The sequence below is a fragment of the Adelges cooleyi genome, unplaced genomic scaffold (genome assembly GCF_023614345.1).
Source record: "Adelges cooleyi isolate 19-005CV unplaced genomic scaffold, UGA_ACOO_1.1 ACOO_flye_CR_arks_rails_tigmint_CR_PRNA_108, whole genome shotgun sequence".
NCBI classification, from domain to species: Eukaryota; Metazoa; Arthropoda; class Insecta; order Hemiptera; family Adelgidae; genus Adelges; species Adelges cooleyi.
Genome location: NW_026095761.1, coordinates 2,622,058 through 2,646,052, shown reverse-complemented (window position 1 = coordinate 2,646,052; position 23,995 = coordinate 2,622,058). Strand labels below are relative to the sequence as shown.

The window sequence follows — 23,995 nt, the reverse complement described above, 5'->3', positions numbered from 1 at the left end:
AAAACAATAATTTAGATAATATTTTTATTATTTTAATAGTAATAATTGTATTTATATTTTTATATTTTATTTAATGTACAATAATAACTTATTTTGGCCTAATATAACTTTACTTTTACATAGTATAAGTAAATAAAAATCTATTATATTTTATTAATAAATATACGTTAATGTATCCAAAAAATAATTAATTGGATATTATTTTCTAGAAATGGAATCTGCTGGTATGTATTCTTTTGCGTATATAAGTAAATAATAATTCAGATGATTTTTGCATTTTTTTCAATGTCTATTATATAAATATACGTTAATGTATCCAAAAAAGAATTAATTAAATGTTATTTTGTAGTAATGAACTCTACCAGTATGTATTCGTTTACGTAAATAATTAATTAATAATTTACGTTACTGTGTCCGATATTTTATTAATTTATAGTTAAAATTTCACTATTTTCTAGAACGTGACTTCAGTATGTATAATATGTTTAAGTAGATACATCAATAGCAATTTAAGTTAATTTTTTATTGTTACAATATATACCTAATTGTACGTCACTGTGTCCAAAATTTAATGTACTGATTATTATTTTCTAGGAATATTAGAAATGAATCTTGACGGTATGTAGGTATACGTTTACGTATATAAATAGATTATTAGTTTTTGAGAATTACAAACTTTTTTTTAAATATAATATTCTCAATACCTTAGTTTTAAAAAAAACCATACAGACTTGAAAACAAATTGTTAGTCCACATTCTTATTACAAACATTTGTTTTGTTTTCAGAAGGTTGTACCGGTAATAAAAATTACTAATTATGCTTTTTAATTTAATTTTTACTGTTATAAATATGAATCTATAATACATAATATGAAAGTCTTAGTATATTTAATGGTTAAACATTTCTAATTTAATGCTACGTTGATTTTATAAATAAAGTTTTTATTAAAAAAAAACCATTTGTTTTAATTTAATGTTGTAGGAGCTGGGAGGAAAATTATTCTAGTTTTATCAAATTTAATAATTCCTTTAAAAAAATATTTGAACTATCATTATAATCGAAAATTAAAAATGAATTATCATTGTTATATTTGCATTTTTATTTAACAACTTCTGAGCATTTTTATAGATAATACCTACTTATTATTTTGTTAAAAATATTTTTTAATGTCATAGTTATTACATTAATGTTTTTTTTCAGGATGCTTGTCTATACCTTGGAAGTAATTCAGATTTATTTTAATTACCCTATTTTTATTTAATAATAACACTATAAATATGTTATTACTTAAAACAAATTGTTTTAATTTCAGGGTGCACACTCATAGGTATTGAAACCGATTGTTAAAAGCTTATGAGATGTGAGTAATTGGTATAGTTCCTGTATATTTAATTTCATATATTTTTGTTTATAATTTCATATTTTTTAACGACAGAATGCTGATCCGTAATTCATTTTCACTCAATTTTAAAAGTATTATTTTATTTCTATTATCTTGCGTATTGATATAGTTTTTTGAGAGTTAAAATTATTTTTTATGTATTACCCAAATTATTTATATTATGAAAAATGTGTTTTGAATTATTTGTTTTAAATCAAGTTTTACATTTTTCCTATGTAATAAATTTCAAACGATTAAGTTTCCATTAAAATGTATTCAAACTAAACATTATAAATAATTTCTTTGATTATAATATTTAATTTATGACACGACGTAATGTAATTATACTTATTATTATACTACATCCGCCGGCGACGGATTGACGACCCGTCCCGGAAGCGAATTTGTCAAGAAACCATCTCACGATGGGAGCATTGGGCCTCCATGGCCCGCTAAGCTACATGATGATGATTATACTACATATATTCATTAAAATAAGCTTTGATTTTTTGATTCCTATTAAATTAAACCGACCAAAAAAGTTCTGGTATAAATTACTCAACCAAAAAAAATATGTATTTTATAGTTTAAGTTCCTATTTTTAATATTTAAAATAATTATCCGCTTCTAAAAAATATATATTATTTTTGGAATTTTTTTTCTTAGTCCAGTGGTACAAACTATGTATGTATTGTTCACTAGGACTTATAAATTTAAAAAAATATAACGATTAGTGTTAACTACCAATACAGCACATTCGTTTAAAAAAAAAATAATAATCCCAAAAGATCGTTGGAGTGTGTGTTGCAATGTTTATAACTTAAAGTAAATATTTTTTCGAACAGAAATCTCATACAATATTAAAAACACACTTTTTGTGTGTGAAGTTTTGTCTAGCACATGTTGTTTTGAACCCCATATTTTGTTATTCGTGATTATGAATAATATTGTTTTCAAATCTATATTACTTATATTACCTATATCTGTATTTTTTTAAGTAGAATTTAATATTCTCAAATGGTATTTGTTTACTTTGAACGCATACTGAACATTATTACTTGGTATTATACAGTATTTTACCTTTAATTCGAAGGCATATTCAAGTCATAACCTATAATAAATGGCACAATTTATGGCTTCAACAAACCACCAAACTAAATACCATTAAAAGAAATATTGACAGGTGGGTAAACCGTTCTTTAAAACGTAAAGAAGAATCAATATTAACCCGTTTGAGAATTGGACACACCCGACTCACCCACGGACATTTAATGGTAAAAGAAGAAGCTCCCTCATGTGAAGTCTGCGGAGTTAAACTCACTGTTAAACATATCATAACTGAATGTCTTAAATATGAGCAAGATCGACAAAACATAGGATTAGATGCAACCCTCAGTACCACATTAGGACCAGACAACATCAAGCTGATTAACTTTTTAAAATCAACAGACCTCTACAACTCAATATAAACAAAAACATATACTAAAGAAATGAATAATATTATCTCTCCTTAATGTTATCACTAGTAGTAGCATTATTTTTGTAAATACATGTATAAAATATTGTAAATAATTAAATTGTAACTGATGGCCATAGATGCCGGGTTTTTATAAGATCAATAAAAATAAATAAATAAAAAAATAAAATGGTTATTAGGACTTTTAAACATTATAACATCATTTCGCTTTACAATGATAAATATAATAAACAGATTTCCGTTGGACTTTTCAACGAACATAAGGTCTAACAATAATACATGAGATACTATTAAGTATTTACCCATTAGGATAATAATTACACTAAACACTAATTTTTTATCATCAAATACGATTATAATTTTATTTGAAACCTTTTTTTAATCTTATTTATTTATTTTGTATTAAACATAAAATGCTTATTAATCACCACAAAGGATAAAAGGAATATTTATTTTGAATATACCATAATTTCATTTTGAAAAATAAATTTGAAATCATGAAAAACAACTTATTTTCAAAAACACAATTATATTAGAAAACGAAACTTCATAAAATAATATGTTTAAAATTCGAAAAAAATCTTTATTTTAATTGGGTGTTTTTATTGCAACATCCATGATGTTGCAACAAACTATATAAAAATATATAGGCCAAAAGTTTTGAATACAAAAAAATAATCTATCATATTTTAATAACTTACTTGGAACTAACTTTAATAATTATTAACCTTTATATCAAAATTTAAATTGATGTTAAGAAGAAACAATTTTTAAATACCTACCGGTTACGAATATCGTTGCAGGTTTATCTTAAAAAAAAGGTGTAAATCTATTGTACTCAATTAAGTAAATATATTTTGAATACTACAATATACGACATGTTTTACTGTCGGCTAAATGTTTGGTTTAAAAACAAATAATACAATTTTTTTTTTTTTAATAAATAATATTTCAGTGGAGCCTACACTATGATTTCTGTATGTATAACACATATGTAGTAATCATTGCCAAACTTTTTGTATACAATATTATATGACGTGTTTTCGCCTTAAGGTCTGGTTAAAAAACAAATAATGCAAGGGTTTTTTTTTCTTAAGCAAATAATATTTTACCAATAGATGATTATATTTTACGTATTGCACATATTACTATACTTTTTTAGCAATCACAAGTAGCACTTGATTCGTAAAATAAATTACCGTAACGTTTCATTGTTAAAATTATAATTGTTTTATAACTGGAAGTGATAAAATCACTTTTAAACAAATGTTTCGATGCGAATCTGTGGATAGTATGTTCAAACCAGTTATAGTGGTTTAAAATATATCGCAGGACCAGCAATAATTTACTTAAAATTTAATATTTAGTCTTGTGCATGGCGGATACGATAAGGGTTGATCGTCTGTCTATAAAAATTTACTGTAATAGTTACCCATACATCGTAGTTAAAAATATAATGAAAATATTTTCATTACCCGTTCATTGTTGATTCACACACACACATAGCACCCTAGAAACTGACTACGGTCAAAGTGTAATTTTGCCCTTTTTTGGGTTTTTTTAATAAAAAAAAATTTGACTACAGATTTTTAAGAAAATTGTATACTTAAAGTTTCATTTTAGATCTACCTTCGATCTAATTTTCAAATTTAAATCTCTAAAACTTTGTTGAAATAGTAAAATAAAGAAAAAAATGTTATCCCTTCTAGGGGAAAGGGTTTATGATATTTTTTTGGTTTATTAATGTTTATCGATAGTACTATATTTGAAAAACAAATCATATAAATTTAGAACTTTTTCGACTATTTTTAAAATAGTTATAGAGCATCGTAATTTTAAGTTGAAAAATTTGTAAATTTGTTGGGTGTTTTTCTCGATTTTGATGGGGAAGGGGTGACTTTTTTAAATAGTTGGCCTCTATTGTACCTGTTAGGTATGATTTCTGATCTATACAGTTGCTACACGAAGAAATCGGTTCATCGGTTTACGAGATATCGTGGGTCCAGACACAAAAATAAAAAATAAAAACCCAATGTTGTTTTTTTGATTTAGTTGTACATTTATTTTATTGTACGGTTGCTTTGGATTATTTTAACTTCATTTTTTTTTTAGAAATCCCACCAGAATTCCTCGGTATGTTTACGTTTAGCAAATAATAAATAATAGTTTACATAATATTTGTATTAATTTAATAGTAATATATTATTTTTAAATGAACGTAACTTTTATGCTCATGCAATTTTTCTTATATAACTAATTTTGAACTAAAATTACTTTACGTTTATACGTTTACGTAGATAAGTAAGTAATGTTTTTTCATTTTTTAAAATAAAATATATGTAATTATAGGTTACTGTATCCATAATTTCATTAATTGAATATTATTTTCTAGAAATGACATCTTTTGGTATGTATTCGTTTGCGTAGATAAATAAATAATAATTTACGTTACTTTGTTTAATATTTAATTCATTGATTGTTATAAATGTATTATGTTCTAGTACGACGTGGTGACAAAAGTGGTACTTATACATTTGCATAGATAAATAATAAATAATTTAGGCGAATTTTGTATTTTTTTCGTTATATACGTATAATAATACGTTACTGTGTCAGATATTTAACTCATCAGATATTTTGACTAATATTTTAAATAATTTGCTAAACATTTTGACTGGTAATCTATGACGCACTATGTAAATAGTTAAAACGTTATTAGTATTTAAAAAACCATAATTTTTACATGTTTAAGACCAATACTTTCCTTTTTTGGACCCTAATACTTTATACGTTCTCGTAGACAAGTGTGTTATTATTTAGGTGAATTTTGTATTTTTTACATTATTATATAAGTTATATTATAATACAAGTATACGTTAATGTATCCAAAATGTAATTAATTAAATATAATTTTCTAGAAATGAAGTATGACGGTATGTATTCGTTTACGTATATATAAGTAAATAATAATATTTTACGTTACTTAGTCTGATAATTAGATAGATCAGCAACAATTTAGGTTAATTTTGAATTTTTACAATAAATAATTATACCTACGTTACTGTGTCCACAAACTAATTCATTGATTATTATTTTCTAGAAGTGGCGCAACGTGATCTTGCCGGTATGTATACTTTTACTTAGATTAGTAAAGAATAATATTTTACGTTACTTAGTCTGATAAATAGATAGATCAATAACAATTTAGGTTAATTTTGAATTTTTACAATATATATATAATTTTACGGAACTGTGTCTAATATTTAATTTATTGATTATTATTTTCTAGAAGCGGCACAACGTGATATTACCGGCATGTATAATATTTTAAGAAGATAAGTAAACAATATATTTTGCAAATTTTGCATTTTTGACAATTTATCATATTCTCGATACCTAAGTTTTTACAAGAACCATAAAAGTACCGAACTTTTGGAACGTGTGTTTTGTTAGTCGGTCTGGTTTTGTGCTAATACTACCAAACCGTTTTTGATGAAATAGACACTAAAATCATTCCAGATTTATTTTTAGCTGACTTAGTTCTTATGAACCTAAGATTTCTATTAATTAAAGTATAAATTACATTTTTTTTTATTAATGTTCAAATAATTTGATAAGGTAAGACCGAATGAAAACAAATTGTAAGCCCACATTCTTATTGCAAATTTTTTTTTTCGGAAATTGTAAAGGTAATAAAAATTATTCTGGTTTTTTAATTTATAATATTATAAATATCAATCCAATATATTATAAAATATAAAAGTCACAGTATATTTAAAGGTTAAAAATTTCCAATTGAATGCTAAGTTCTATATTTTGTTTTATGACCATCATCAGTTATTAAAAGAATAAATAATTTTAATTTCATATTGTAAGTACTGCGGGAGTAACTAAACTTATTTTACTTGCATTAAATTAAATAATTTATTATTAAAATATATTAAAAATTGTATACTATTAAAAGTTAAAAATGCTTAATCATTAGTATAATAACACTTCTTTATTGAACTACAAAAATGTCTCAATATTATCATTTAAGTTAGTGGGGGAATTCACATTATTTTAAATAATATTTTAATAATATTATTTAATTTTTTAATAATATTTTTTAGTGTCACAATAATTACATAAATGTCCATTTTCAGTACTCGATGATTTAGCAGGTAATAAAATGTATTTTAAATTATATTTTATTATTTTATAATAATGTTAAAAGTATCAAGCTAATATAACTAATATATAAAATATTTTATAAATGTGTTTTTTCAGCATGCTTTTCTACGTCTTGGAAGTTGAAACAAGTCCCTTAGATAGGAATCCACCTATCTTTTCAAGAAGAAAGAGATAGTTTATAAATATATCTATATCTATTTTACTGATTACTAAATATACCACTTTATTTTATTTTAAAATTATTTCTCCCGTTATTAATGTTTCTGCTATTGTTTGTTTGTTATTATATACCATAATCAAGTTAACATTTTACATTTTAATTTTAAGATTTTAAATCTTTAGACTTGTTGAATGCAAAAATCGTCTCGGCGGCTTAGGTTTACTCTCAGTAAAAATAAAACACATATTATTGTAAAAACAATAACTCCCAGCTTTTAAATTTTTATTATTTAGGTACAATGTTTTGGATTACTGAAATTACGCTATACGTAATTTAAAATAAAATCGTTGTCACAGTAAATAAATAAAATATAGCTAATATAATTTTTAAGTTATTTAAACAAATTTTAAAAACGTTTTCTAATAAATTAAGTGAATATACAGATACCAAATTGTGTTCATTGGCTATAGCACAATAAATGACTAAATTTCAAATGGAAGGAGTAGTTTTGGGTAATATATTTAATACTATTTTATGTTTCACAAAAACACTTATAGATTTTAATGCCAACCGTCAAATGTTTTTATTATAAACAAAACAAAAGCTATAATTATAGGTAATACGTACACAATATCAAACGATTTTAGTCATGGCAATTAGTATACTATTATTTTTATCTTATAGGTACATCGACAATTGTTATAAAAAACTAGGCACAGTTTGATAGCTGCGTTTTTGATTCAAAACATATGTTGTACTACATCGACTAATACAATTACTCTAGTGGAGAGCTTTAAAAAAAGTGTGTTGTGATAGGTGAATTTGTGTAAGCTAATTTTATAATATTTACAACGATTATACCAGAATTCATTGTAAAATTTAGGATTTTTTTTTTAAAAGTTTTTATTATTTATACTCTATAATAATCGTTGAATTTCTACACAAAGTATAATTGTACAAGCACTTTGACATAATAATGATACACGACGACCGGACTAGACAACCGTAAAACTAGTTTTGATATATAATAATATATTATTCTTTGCCGACGGAATAATAAAAACAAATACATAATATAAACTATTATTTACAAAGTAATTGGATAATAGAAAATAAAAAAAATAATCTAATAATAATTAACACTTGTGGCAGGTATATGCGATGGGACCTAACCTGCATATTAAACGAGGGGCTAGAGCATATAATAATAATAAAATTATTAATTAATTACATCGTAATAGGTACGCGAAGTCGAATAATAAAATCGTTTCGATTGTTTGATTTATTTGGGTTTTTCTTAGCTCCGAGGTCTTGCACATCGCGTCCCATAGAAATTGAGCAACAAATCTTGCCTACACGGGTGTGTATGGGCGTTTTAATTTTGGTTTTTTTTTTTTTTTTTTTGTAATGTGTTTCTAACCTAAGGCCACGATTTAAGATAATATGGTCGCCCATAAAGTGACCCCCGAAGTCAATCTTATACAAATTACAAACTCTCGAGTAGCGACTAGCGTTCCAAGCGGACGACATTTTCAACTTGCACAAATTGTGATTACAATCACTGTTTAAAAAATTATAAAAACGCATTACGATTGGTTGAAAAACAGATGTATTTTTTTTGGATCGACTTCGGGGCCGTGAGATGAGAATATTCTCGTAGACCTTTGGGCAACCATATCATCATTATCTTATATCGTGCCCAAAGCACAGGAAAACAGTCGTCTTAGACTAGCTGACAGTGACGTTCGAGGCGTTCATGCGTTTTCTCCTTTTCACGTCCACCCCTTTCCAGTAGTTGACGATCATGTCGGATCCTTTCTCGCCAATCATGATCACCGGGGCGTTGATGTTACCGTTGGTGATCTGAGGCATTATGCTGGCGTCGATCACTCTAAGCCCTTGGACACCATACACCCTTAGACTGGGATCGACCACCGCCATAGGATCGTTGGCCGGACCCATTTTGGCGGTACCTATGACAGTTAAAACAGTGATTTGTTGACATGTTGTTTAAATAAAAACATTGATAAATGAGTGGTTTTTTTTTTTTTTTAATTTAATAATTCAATTATTAGCTGTTTTTTTAGCATCGATGCGTAGCTGAGAAGATACTGTTTATACAATTATGTGTTTTTATTTTGTGTCTGGACCCACGATATCTTCTATACCGCTGGACCAATTGCTTTGTGTAGCGACTCTACGGATCAGGAATCGTACCTAGAAATAGGTACTTCGTATACGATTTCCTCGAAAAATCTGGAGTCAAACTTTTGTTTTTTATTAAGTTTTTGAGCGATCCCCAGCGGTAAAACATAGCCATGTTTAAAAGAAGACTAGATGTTGTGGAAAAAGATCTAGATAGAGTATAATACTCTTGTATGTGCGTGCGCAGAAAGGGGGGGGGGCGACGCGTTTTGGTTTCTACGGAGTACCGTTCTCTCGTGAGACAGGGTATAGTGTTGGTGGCCAAAATAAAATGCCAAAAGAAGAAGGGAATTTAAATTTAGAGATTATTTCAATTCGAGTTCCCCTTTTTAGGTAGTGGGGGAGGGGAGGTAGTGACTCTCATTTTTAGTCGAGTAGGACCAGCGCAGCGGTACTCACCGGACATGTGGTAAATGGTCATGGTGTACTGTCGGACGACGCACTCCCAGTACTCGTCGGTGAACAGTTCGAGGTGTTTGCAACCGGGAACTGGCCTGGCGTGGAACCGGGCGCCGAACCTTTTCATGGCCGTGGTCTCCCCAACGGCCACGGCCGCCTTGACGCCTTCCCTGAGCACCCGCAAGTCTTCGATGTCCGAGAAGTAATTGTGGTACAACAATGGGTATTGGTGCGGGTTATTACTGCGCAACAGTATCCGGCCCCGGCTCTTGGGCCTCAACAACATGGGGAACACGCCGAACACGTCCTTGTTGTTCAGGTCGGCCAGATATTCGTTGTAGAACTCGTCGCGCAGACAATGCGCCTTCCTGGCGGCCGTGCCGCCGTCCGAATTGGTCGACGTGGACGTCAACATGAACTCGATGTCCGGCCAGTCGTCCGACTGGTTGCCGTATTTGGTCGTTATGAACGCCACAGTTTCCAAACCGATGGACGACGTTAACGGCCCTTCGCCCAGTACGGCATACCTGTAACGCGTAACATTTTGACATAAATACAAGGTGCGACATAATTATTATGTCATTATGGATATTGATCGTACGCCGTTTGAACGATATCGGTTTAATAATAGGTTTATCCATGTAGGTCAATAGTATTAATATTAGGTCGACATTAAACTACTGTCACAGTGCTTATAAAATACCGGTTAATTCTTTAAACGCCCTACACTAGATTACTCTTAAAATAATTGCAATTGGGTAGCATGCTATATAAAAGACAATATTACATTTTTTATCTTTTTTTTGTAATTTTTTCCAGGAGCTTTAACAACTTTTGTAACTTAAATAGTAACGTATATATTTTATTAACATTTTAAATTAAGAATAATTTATTAAAAATGTTGACTGGCCGATAACCAGTTTTGAATAAAAAGTTTTAAAGTTATAAAGTTTAAAATTTATGACGGGAGGAAGGGTGGAGAGTAGAGTTATTTTTATCTGCACGCATTTCTCAACCACACTACACCTCCCGTCCTAAGTTTTACACTTAAATAACTTTAAAAATAATTTTTCAAAACTGTATTAATAGTATTAAGTGTAAGGAAATCAAACAAAACTAACAAAATAGAAACCCGATTGGAAACTACCATAATACCACCCTAGACAGAGATATTCAAACAGAGTGAAAGAAGTCCAAGGGTTGTTCTGTGTTAATAGATTTGGGTGGACCTTGAGGTATGCATTAAGTTACCAAAAAAAAACGCATCTTACCAAAACATAAATAAAGTAATTTATATCCCACGCAGTAATATTTTCTAAATGTTTTTTCGAGGTTGGGTGAAAAATATTTTTCAAGTATTATATTGTTTCATGTATCGGAAATAGTTATTAAATGTACAGCAATAACATATTAGTGTAATGTTTGATTTCCTGCCAAAAATATTTTTATTATTTTTTTAAAATTATTGCTATGTGGTATTTGTAATCCTTATTAAAAAAAACTTCTTATAGTTTGAAAATGGAAATTCTGAGTTATACCTACTTTGTAAACGAGTACATTACCCAATCATTATTATGAATAATATATGAATTCCACCGATTTTTGTATGTATTTAATTTTGAGCTAAAAAAACTGGACACATATATACATTTTTTTTGTATTGCAAAATATATATCAATACAAGTATTGGTCCATCTCGACCATAATTAGAGCGATTGTCGTTCAAGGACATGCATATTATTATACGGTACGGTGGATAGCCATGGCGCTTAATTGAAAAACTGATAGACACAATAGTAGACGGTTTAAAAAATATTAAAATAGGTATGTACACAAAAGATATATAGTAGGACTAATTAAAAATAAATTGCGCTAATAAAGAAAAGAAAAATACTTATTTGTGAATAATGCTAATGGCTTTAGGGAAACCGGTTAATTAAATAGAAAGCGCGCGGGACGCGATAAAACCTTAAAAATTATATTTCATTACATACTTGTACCTACGGTATTCAATGTTATATAATTTTTTTTTTTCACAAAACAAAACAGTTAAATGAATACTTGCTAAAATATTTAGCAGTTTTGGCGCATAAACGTTTTTTAATATGAACTCTTAATGTTTCATTTCTAGCGAATCAGCGTTCATTGTGTACTTCCAAAGAACTAGATGTTATGTTTGTATCATTACAACTAAATTACTCTACCTACAGTTAATGGTTATTGGCTAGATAATAATGATTATAGTATAGTTACTGAAATATTTAGCACTGCACTTAATACAGTGTGTGAATGTTCTAAAGATTAGCGGACTCTGAGACCGATGGATCGTTAAAGATGAAAGAATTAATGGTCATATTAAATAGCGCTTTGTACGGGTTATGACTTAATAATTTGGTCATTTAAACATCGCCAAAACGTCTAAGACTCAAATGAAAAAAATCTATTTCCAGTCAGCCGTCTTACAGCCAATTTATAATTTAATAAAACAACATTGGTTATTATATATTTTGTAGTTGCCACCGTTACACAGCAAACAAATTTCTACTCCAAGTTATATAACGTTTTTTCCTCTGTTGCCAAAAATGTTGTAACGGGATATAACTTGGTACATGCGTTATGGTCCAGTGCAATATTACCATACATCAGAAAACATGTTTCTAATTTACTTTCAAGCTTTGTACGGTCATAACTCAAGCTGACACGTTACTATTCTACTTCTGGTGCAATGACATTTAGAAAAATATGTATCGTTAATCTCTTTGTATCGATACCAATGACTGTGCTTTTATTATTTAACGATTTTAGCGTTGACTTGACTTATTAACATTAAGTATAGACAGTTGTAGTATAATATTATTACTTCTTGGAACAGGCATTATTATTGGACTTATGATTAATTTATAGGCTATACGTCATGGAAGTTTCTAATAGGCGAAAAAGCAAGGCGGTTGAACTCTTCAACCAGAGACTATAGTTTCACCATCTTACTTAACCGAACCGATAGCAAATACAATTATACTATATTTTGATATTGCGTAGTATAGTATCAGATTGAGTGAACAACTGAAAATGCCTCTTCAATTAACCTTAAGCTAATTTTTTCGTTTAATATTCACTGGATGTATTTGATCAGTTCTATAATATCTACACACGTGTATGGTGTAGTATGATGCAAGTCTGAGAAGACTTGTGACCTAATTTCTAAGTTCCTAAAATCGTATTACGTTTCCCATAAATCAAGGATGGAAAAACCCATTATTTTTATAACTCTAAAAAAAATTGTAATTCAGGTATAAAATAAGTTAATACAGATTCCAGTTGACTAATGAATTTAATAGTTCACAAGTTGATCCACAAACCAAAAATGAAAGTGTGTCATTACGTTTGTAATAGTACCAAAACAAAACAGTTAAACTGAAAAGTTATCAAAATAATACCTTTTTAGTTTCCTTTTAACTATAAACTACTGATCCCTTAATTCTCAGCTTTGTATTATATTCTCACAGATAATTTCACCGTTAAATGTCACCAGTGTGTTTGCCGACACTTCAACTATGAGATTAAAAAACAGATAAGTTATCTGGCCGTTCCCATTCTTATCACCGTTAATGTAATCTTTTTATGGGTCGTGACTGCAGCGCACACCTTCTGTTACTATTTTTTTTTTTTTTTTAATATATATTCTATGAATGTTTGTGCGTTTACCTTAGAGCCGCCGGGATGTTAACCACGCGGTTCATCACCAGACTGACGGGAAAGTCGATTGGGAATAAGATACCGCCGACGGCCACGTGGTCCATGAGGTTTTCGCCGACCCCCGGTGAATGATGGACCACCGGTACGCCGATACTTTTGAGATGCGCTTCCGGTCCAACACCTAAATGATAAAAAAAAAAACCCGTCAAAATATAAAAAAATATGCTTATGACATTTTTTTTTTATCGCTTTCCGGGATTACGGTCGGTGAGCAAACGTTTGCGTCGGCCGGAGATTACAAAATATTATTACTGTATACATAAGTATTATAACTGCAATATAGACGGTCGTCGCGCCGGTTGCTTTCACCTGGCCCAGCGCGAAATCATGACGGATTCACATGTGTGTGATGGCGCTCACGTAGACACCGTAATATGTAAAAAAAATCCACTTGCCCGTAGTGATCTTGATCATTGTCAGTTGTCCAGATTCGGACGGGATTGGTAAAGTAAAAAAAGAAAGTATATCCGCGCGGACGAATCGCGGCACGTGTGGGGGATATGTCTTGCACGCGACACGAACGTGTTAACGTTTCCCTAACGACGAACAAACCCTTTTGGCCATGGGGGACTATAGGCGAGCGAATAGGTCGAAGCACAATGCACACAGAAATCTCGGGAACTCGGGAAAAATTCAGCAATCGCACAACCCCAAACGTCTTACCGGAAAGCATCAGCAACTGCGGCGTGTTGATGGCGCCGGCCGACACCACCACCTCCCTTTTGGCCAGCGCCGTTCTCTTCTTGCCGTCCCGCTCGAACTCCACGCCGTAGGCTCTTTTGCTTTCGGCGTCGATCAGCACTTTGGTGACGTGCGACCACAAGGCCACGTGCAGGTTCCTTCTGAGTCTTATGGGCTGCAGGAACGCCTTGGAAGTGCTGCATCGGTAACCCCGGCGCATGGTGAACTGGTACAGCCCGTAACCCGTCTGGATCTCGCTGTTGGTGTCCCTGATCTCGTACCCCATTTCCTCGCCGGCTTGCAAAAACGCAATACCTAACAAAACATGCCGTGTCAAAAACGCCTCTAGGGACGGCTTCAATAGTGCACGAGGAACCGATCAAGTAAAATCTCGACCAGCACAGTATAAATCAATCACAGTCTAAACCGAGAAAAGTCTGAAAACACTTCTCAGTCTTCCAACAATAAACTACTATTTAATATATTGGCATTGGTGTAACTTGATGCCTTCTGCGGTTTTCAAAAACTAATTTGATACTCCCTTTTATTTACAAAAAAAAAAACTGACCCCGTCTGTTCCTATATTATACCTATCACTATATTATGTCGCATATGCGTATCATGAATAATACCTCTTACTTGAAAATAGCATGTAAAAATTTACTTCTGACAATTCCCACGACAAAAGTGTACTTATATTACAAAGCGCTTTCGTCTAAACGGTTATTGTTTGTTTCCTAGGTTCTTCTGTTATCTGTCAAGATTATCTAGGCTTCGATATAGCTATATACCTAACAGTTATACAGCTAATGCCAGCTAATTCCATGTTCTTTACGTCTCCCGTAGTCACTACTAATACTCAAGTCCATGCATAAGTGCTGGGATCAAAATAGTAAAAAATAAATTGAAAACGAAAGAACACAACATGTTATATTATGTATTTTTTTCTGGGCGACCTTTCGTTTTTTTCGGATTTACTATTACGATCACGTAATCGACAACACACAATATGCGTTGGGCTCTTTCGGTAAAGATTTAATTATATGCGTGCAGCGTATGTACGTTTACTTAAATGGACATAAACTTAAGTAGACGCACTCGGAGCGCAAACCACAAAGAATTTCTTCGAGAATTAAAGCCAATATAATTATTACCAACGGTCACGCCCACTTAATATTGTTTATTATCCTTTCGTGTGTGCGGTTCGATTGAGCCGTTCTCGTAGGCCTTATTGGGACGTGAGAAACAAAGTATCCGATGTCTATTACACCTGAGGTATTTGGATTGCCAAGGGTGGATCACACGCTGTCCGCCTGAACCCAGACTCATGGTCTACACGGTAGGTAACTACGTAGATTTATAATAAAATACTTTCCAAAACTGACGTGGTACTGTCTTTTCAATTGTTGCTACTTTAATGTGAGCGTGAGTCGTGTGTTGTAATTAATGGCTGGACCGATGACATATCGGACTCGAGATTTAGACCATGTCGTATGGTGTAAGACTTACACTGTGAGTAATACCTGTCGGCACACGGTTGTACTAAGTCCGTTTTACTAAGTTTTGGCAAAAGAAGGTTTATCTTTTGCATAACTAGAACGATTATGTAAAATGGAATTTGCACAACTGCGTTGAATCAATACTGCCGGTATCAAGCCAAAGCCCTTGGCACGCGAGCTCGGCTGAAATCATATAGAAATGGATAAGACTTGTAGATGCTTACCGAGAGGAGTGTTCCAAGGGGCGTCTTGCACGGTCAGGTAACCGCCGGTCGCGTGGTACTTGGTGTTTTTGGCCAAGTACGGGTTGCGTTGGTCTTGGGATTTTTTGAAGTAAGGAAGCACTTCTTCGAACGACCATCCTGGATTGCCCATGCTGGCCCAGTTGTCGTAGTCCCTCCTGTTGCCCCGCACGTACAACATGGTGTTGAGCACGCTGGAGCCTCCTATGACTTTGCCCCGAGTCCAGCAACACCTTTTGCCCTTCATCGCCTGGCAAGCCGAATCGGCCGGCTGCGTCTTGTACTTCCAGTCATACTTGCTGCCGTGTAAGTACAGGGAAATGGCCGGCACGTCTGTCAGCTCGGACTCGGGCCCGCCGGCCTCCAGCAGCAGCACGTTCCATTCGGGGTTCTCCGACAAACGGTTGGCGACAACGGCACCGGCCGAACCACCGCCCACCACGACGAAGTCATATTCCGCTCTCAAGTTCTTCTCGTTCACCAGCCGACTCTCAGGGTCGTACAGGTCATAATTGTAATACGCCAAGGCGGCCAGGAACGTGGGCAGGAACAATAACTTTCCACCGCCGACTAATTTGGTGGCCAATTTTATGGCGCTTATCAGCACCGTACCTGTGTGCACCATCTCGAGTGACGTCACATCTTATGCATCATCATAGTTTGAACAAACAGCAAACGCCTGAAAAACAAACATTGATAAAGTAACATTACATGCAATTGAATGGAGTACAATTGTTCAAATTTTCAAGTTCTACTTGTGACCAAAACCGTCGCAATAATCAAGCGGACAAAAATATTTTATTATTATCCGACATTGCTTTCTACAGTTTCCCTCATATGTGTGCACCTAAAACTATTTTAGTTCTCGTGTTCATAAGTCTTGACTATAAAATGAATTCGGAAGAAATCAGATTTGTATTTTGTTTCTTTATTATGTCGGGGATAACCGATAAACTACAGCAAAAAAAATGTTACAAATCAGATCATATTGTCAGGAATACTTGGAAAAGAGGCGATCAGTAAGACGTATTCTATTACAGTTCTATGTAACCTATTTTTAAAGAGAGTATAATGATTTTATATAAGGGACAACTTTGAATGTTATGATTCTCATGAACCTTAAATTTTAATCTCCCTAAACAAAATATTCCAAAAATTAACTTTTCATTGTATCTTTCTAATCGATTAGTAAAACATTTTTAATTTCAAAACATGATTTCATTAAGCAATAACCATTCAGATTGATTCTCATTGAACATGTTAGCTTGTACATTCTTTCAGATACACATATTAAATTAATTCGTTATTACAAATTGTATTACATCATGAAGCACCGTTTAGCTTGTAGGTTTTTAATCTATACTAAAGCTAATTTAGAGCTAGGTTATAATATGTTTTAAATTAAATCACAGTTAAAGAAATTTGCTGTAACAGTTATAGTCTTACTAAAATTAGCATAAAAATCCCCTCATTCAACATACTAACAGCTAACCTTATAATCGTGACTTATTCATTTAGAATGTATGCGATTAAATATTTCATCGATCCATGTGTAGGTACGTAGAAATATTAAAATATCATGTAACATTATTACTGTGTAATGTATATGTATAAAACTGCATATCCCAAACGGTTTAATATCCAAAAGAAAGGATAAGTTTATCGGAATGTTGCAAAAAAAAAAAATAATGGTTGTGTAATCGAAGCGCAGTTGCCTATGAATTATTCCTTAATTATATTATAAAACTATTTTCATTTACGTAACCCCAAAGATAGTCATGGAATGTTTGCTTGAAAAAAAAAACATTTTTTTTAACAATTAATTTCATCATGTTAATAACAAAAAAGAAAAAGATAAAACTAGATAAGGATATACAACATTCCTCGTGGCTGCCAATGATAATAAATCTTTATATAATATATTTATCGGCTATGTATCTTCATTTTATTTTTATTGTAATAAAATATCATTTCTGGTAGTCATATTTAATATTAATATTTATTTTTAACAATGATGGAATGAAAGCGTAGAACTAAGCATGCAACTCAGATGCCTGATAAAATGAGTTAAATAATGGAATTATAAGAAACTAGTTTTTTTTTTATCAATATATTATAACATATGTAGGGCTGAGAATAAATCACTGATGTATTCAGCTTATCAATTTTAGTTTCTTAGAAATATACCTATAATTAAATAACTAACTTTTTAATTGCTATTATTTTAAGGATTTATTTAATTTAATTGAGATATGGATACTTGATTGATTCAGTTAATTAAATTAATTATATTCGTAGCGCTTATTGCCAAAAACGAATGAAATTGTTATAAGTATATGTTTAATTTAACTACTCTGAAATGTGCTAGATCAATTAGTCCCACTTACAGTTTCAAGTTAGGTATATACATTATTTTATTTTTATAACTAGAGATCAGGCCAAATTTTCTACATTTTTAAGAACTCAAATGCTCAAACACAAATGCTTTGAATTAGGAATTTTAAATAAACAAATAAGTTAAGATTTCCAATATTCTCCTTTTAAAAATTCAATTTTGGGGTTTTCAAAATTCTGAAAATCCAGTTGAAACTCTATAAAATGGTTTAATTATTTGGCTATTGTTGTAAGTACAAATAGATTAATGTTAAATAAAATTCGTTTGTCATTTAAAAAAAAAAATTGTATTATTTTTGTTAAATCTTTTTTAACGCAAGTTATGTGCTTTGTATTAGTTTTCTCACATTTGGAAGTGTTTGTAAAAAAAAAAAATGATTGAACGATTTCCAAAACTGAAATGCAAGAGCAAAGAATGACATAACGACGCGAGGCGTACGATGAATATAACATTGGTAATTCATGGCCAAGATTTACTGTGTTGTAATTAGTGACATTATTTTGTGAAGAAAGTCCTCAATGAAAATGTTGAGAAATCACCGCCGAGTGGGACATGTTCGTCGTTTCTATGTGTACAGTGTAAAATATAATAACCGTTGAACTTGAACCAAAAATTGATTGTTGCAACTGTGCAGGACCGCTACAGCAGCCGATGTCGATAGGTCAATCTTTTGTGTGTCTCTTCAACGGTCATTTATAACAAAATTGCATAATCCAATTGTTTGCGTTGAACTATTAAGATTTTCACGGACATTTATAAATCGGCGCGTCATGAGAAAATCTTGTAAAAATAAAATAAAAAAAATCTTTATTTTGCGCTTTAAAACATCTCGCTTAATGAGATAACATTATCGTTTTACTGACGATAGGATTTTCAATTGACTGACCTCATACGTGACTTTTGTTTTCTCACAATTTTGCAACAGTAAAAAAAAGAAGAAAAAAAAACGTGTCATAATAAGTCTGTGTCATAAGTCCCCTCCATTGGTTTAAGGCCAAGGCCACTTTCCCATTTCCCCGGAGCGCAAACCGCGCTTAACGTTTATTTTATCTAAAAAGCTGTCTGCCGACATAATACTTTGTGTATTGGCTTAGGATAATGGAATCTCGAATAAACAATAGCGTTCAAATATTATCCAGCACACAAAACGCAGTTTAAACGCCAGACAGAAAAATATATTGTTATGTAAAACAAAAACTAAACGATAAGTTTACATTATTCTACACGACAACAATACGAATATTATTATGTTTTCTAAACTATTTAGAAAACAATTCAAAATCAATAACATTTCAACAGAAAAAAAATGGTCCTCCATCATTTAAAATATTTCACTTTTAAATTAATTAATAAAAGTAGCCAAAAAGTACGGTTATAAAACTATTTTTTAATACAAATATTTCGTTGAAACTATTTTGTACATACAATGAATAAACGAAAATGTTTAATAAGTAACATTAAGAATAAATTCAAAATTAAACTATTTTATTTAAGATAATGTAATACAATATAATATCTTTTTATACTTTTATGATAATAGTTAAATTACAAACAAAACAATTATCAAGGACATAGTTTTTTTTTGTTCGAAAGTAATTTGAGTTAATTCATAGTAAATACACGGTTTATCTGAAAATGTAATTCAATTTCAACGCATTTAAAACTTAGCATAATGTAGGTATCCTTTTAATAAATACTATTTTAACGTTGTCAAAAATATAAGAGAAATGTATCTTATATTTGAAATCAACTTTTAAAACTTAAATTTTAAAGTGTATATTTTATTAACTTTTTAAATTAAGAATATTTTACGAAAAAAATTGACTGGTTGATAACCAGTTTTGAACAACTATTTTTGAATTTATAAGAGTTTAAAAGCTAGGACGGGAGGGGAAGTGCGAGCAAATAAAAATAATACTACACTCCACCTTTCCACCTGCCCTAAACTTGAAACTTCAATAACTTCAAGAATAGTTATCGAAAACTGGTTAACGACTAGTTAAAATGTTTGTTAATATATTATTTTAAATATAAAAAGCTAATAATATAAAAAGTTTATAGAAAAAAAATTAGTTTGGGAGGGGAGTAGGTACATAAATATTTAAATTATATTCAAACACTATGGAAAAAAATGCAATTATTGTTTAAACCCAATGCGATGTTGAGTGGTTCGCAATAAAATGATCACCTTGTATGTTATTGTCTGAGTTAATTCGGTTGTGGCGTCGACGCTATTGCACTGATGTAGGTTTTAGTTGACATATTTTTTTAACGGTCGGCACCGCAAACGTTGGGTAACAGTGTGGGACTTATTAAAATAATATTACTATGTGTAGTCAATAGAGAAATGATCATTATTTTATTTTTTTCGTTATCCAAAAACAACCCGAATGACAGGATATCGGCCAGCAAGTTCACCGAAACGCCATATAACCCGGTTGTAATCGGTGAAAGCCGAGTAACTCGGTGTCTGTGTTATTATCATTGCATATTATACATATATAATATATATATACCTACACTTTGTTTTTGAACGTGAACCGTCGTCGTTGACATAACTGTTATGATTATTGCTAAACACACAACGCCACCGCGTCTCGTTACGTCGTGCCGGCATTGTAATACATCCGATAAATGTTTTTTTTTTCCCAACGCTCATTATTTTGTTAATAATACCTAATTGGTCGGCTATCATTTGAGAAACTCTATACGTCTACCTTAACTTGTTATTACAATAACGATTACCGTAGGACCCATTAGCGCCACTGACTATCCTCTGTAGACGTTCGAATCAAAGGGGGAAAATACCAGGAAAACATCCCGGATTTTATTGAAAATCCCGTAGACAAATATGAAGGGAAATTCTCAGTTAGAAAACCGCAAAGACTATTAATAGACAAGTCAAAAGTGACTACGAACTCAGTTAAGATCAAACGTATAAATGATTTTGAATTGTGCTAGAAATGTGTTAATGGCTAATGTTAACTTAATTAATTAACTGAAGGTTTGTTAAATAAGTCAATTGAAAAAACCAACCTGGTTAGAAAGTTAAAATGAGCTAAACATTTTAACGCGTTATTCTTTAGTTTTAAATTTTTATTAAAACGATTTGAAGGCTTTGAGCGATGGCAATAGATTAATATGTTATGTAAAATATTTACTTATCAACTTGAATGTATGCATTTATCTTATCGATTTTTTGGGTGATTATTTGTTGTTTACAATAATACTAGTCGGTCCGCGGTCGTAGGGGATCCCTTCAGGGCAAAGCCCAGGTACACCTGTTTACAATAAAAACTAGACAAGCGACTTAATTTATGCAACTCTTAATAATATTACTAGTTACGTGAAACTCCCCAAAAAAGTAACCAGATAATCCAACAACGAATTTACTAATGAGGAAACAGATTGTACCCACCTCTAGTTCAACAACCAAATTGTACATTTTTGTAAAATTATCAATTTCTAAAAATTACCAACTAAACTTCTGTAATTTAAAATTTAATATTTTTTAATTTTGTTTTCGAGACTGGTTAAAAATCAAATCGAAGGTGTTACAGTTTTGATTTACAAACTTCGAACGAGGTGTTGTACAAACAAAATAGGTATCAAACGGACTCTCTTTACACGTTAACATCAAAACGATCAATAAAATTGCCTCGATTCCTTCTGAAAAATCTATTGTATCACCTTAATGACCTTATCTCTCCTTAATTAGTATCTCGATACTCATTCCTGGGTATTCTCGAAGAAAGTCAAAGCGAGAAAGTAGCATGGACTCAATTTGAAAAAACAAACAGTTTACGATCAAATAGTAGTGCTAGAACATACATTTAAATAATATTCACCATATTATGGTCATTGTAAACAATCTATTTTGAAAATTGTAAATTTCTATTAAACAGAATTTAATTCTGTTGCAGCAAATGTCTATTATTACAAAACTTTAGTTGAGTTTATATTAAACTACTTAGTACCGTCAATCCGAATCAAATGGAACATTTTTGGGGGCTTGGAACACTGTATTTTGGTACCTCGAGTTGTTTTCAATCCTATTTATTTTTTTGTAAAACAACTTTGCAAACCTAAACAAAATAAGTTATGAACTAAATTTCCATTACCTAACAACTTAAATAATCAACAATTAGTTATTCGAAGTCGGATGCCTGTTTCCTTTCATGCTGGTCGATGGTAATTGGTTTTAACTTACTTAATCATGACCTTCGCGTGGGATAAATATAAATGCAATTTTTGAACCGAAATAGTAAATAATTTTTAACGTTTAACTTTTTATCGAAACAGGAGCTGTCATACCGTCAAAAATATATACTTGTCCGACCTCGTTATTACATAATGATATCATGTCCGAGCGTCTGACTTCCGAAAAGCAACTTCATGTGCGTTGCACACATATTTTATACTTCACAAGTTGGTCACCGGGCAAAACCCTGCGGTCACCGGAAGTGCAGTCTGCGCTCGTTGGAACGAGGAACGGCTAAGAGAAAAACGTGCGTTCTTCCTCGATATTATTGCATCAACGGTCGCGCGCGTGCAAACCGGTTGTATACCACTTTCGCTCTTACCGTAGAAAAAACATAAAAAGTATAATAAAAAAAAAAAAAAAAATATTAAGGATTACAACCGGAAGGTCGCATAACGATGACATACAAATCCGTTGGTCTCGACAAACAAACGGACTCGTGTCGCCGGTCACGTTCTTAAACAATTAACCGGTAAAACACGAAAAACAAACCTTAAGAAACGAACGCCCGAGTCTGAAACGAGAACAAAATATATGCTTACCGTGTTATGGAAACACTATAACACTAATAGGCTTGGAAAGTCGATGATTTATAAAACATGTTAGGTTGAGACGTTAAAGTCGAATCAAAAGCTAATTCAAACGGTCGACTCGGGTTTGATTGTATGAAAATTAGCTAACTTTTCCGTTGAATACAGTTAATTGTACAACAACTAATAATTACATTAAGTAAAACGATTTAGTTAGCTTTGGATATTAACTCCAACGGTAATTTTCCAAATTAAGTTAAAAATAAGAATTTACTTAATTTTCAACGTACAACGAACGAGTTTATCTGTATGCAAATTCACTGACTTTTCAGTTAAATACAGTTAACTGTATTAAGTAAAACGATTTAGTTAACTTTGGATATTAACTATAACTGTAATTTACCAAAATTAATTGAAAAAGCAGAATTTACTTCATTTTTAACGTGCAACCTTTGCATGCAAGTCGTACTTGTGCGAGTACAGACGACTTTCGCTATGAAATTTTTGTTTATAATTATAATAATAATTGTTGACATTACCTGATCGTCGTGGACGTCCTGTCGCGGCGTTTTGCTCTATTATTATTGGTATTGTATTCCTTCAAGTCCAACCGCTGTATGTATACTATTCGACGACCGGGGAATTTTTTTTTAATTTGTTTTTTGCGAAAACACCTGAAAGTGAGATGACCTAACCCCGTCGGAAAACTTCACCGGAGCGGATCGACAAAACTTTGTTCGTACGGTTATGCGTCCGCCGAATGACTGGACAACCACTTGTTTGTTTTGGTTTTTTTTTTTTTTTTTTTTGAAACAATTCTCGTCGTCGTTGTCGG

General features: G+C 31.4%; 1 protein-coding gene across 1 annotated transcript; it reads right to left on the bottom strand.

The window, feature by feature from the left end:
• Positions 1-8,565: 8,565 nt before the first annotated feature.
• LOC126847525 (glucose dehydrogenase [FAD, quinone]) lies at positions 8,566-23,995 on the bottom strand. Its single transcript, XM_050587834.1, has 6 exons — positions 23,700-23,995; positions 15,957-16,653; positions 14,216-14,548; positions 13,502-13,673; positions 9,797-10,323; positions 8,566-9,165 (listed from the first exon to the last, which is right to left on the bottom strand). Exons 2-6 carry the CDS (start codon positions 16,597-16,599, stop codon positions 8,921-8,923), a joined length of 1,920 nt encoding a protein of 639 aa, XP_050443791.1. The 5' UTR covers positions 16,600-16,653; positions 23,700-23,995; the 3' UTR covers positions 8,566-8,920.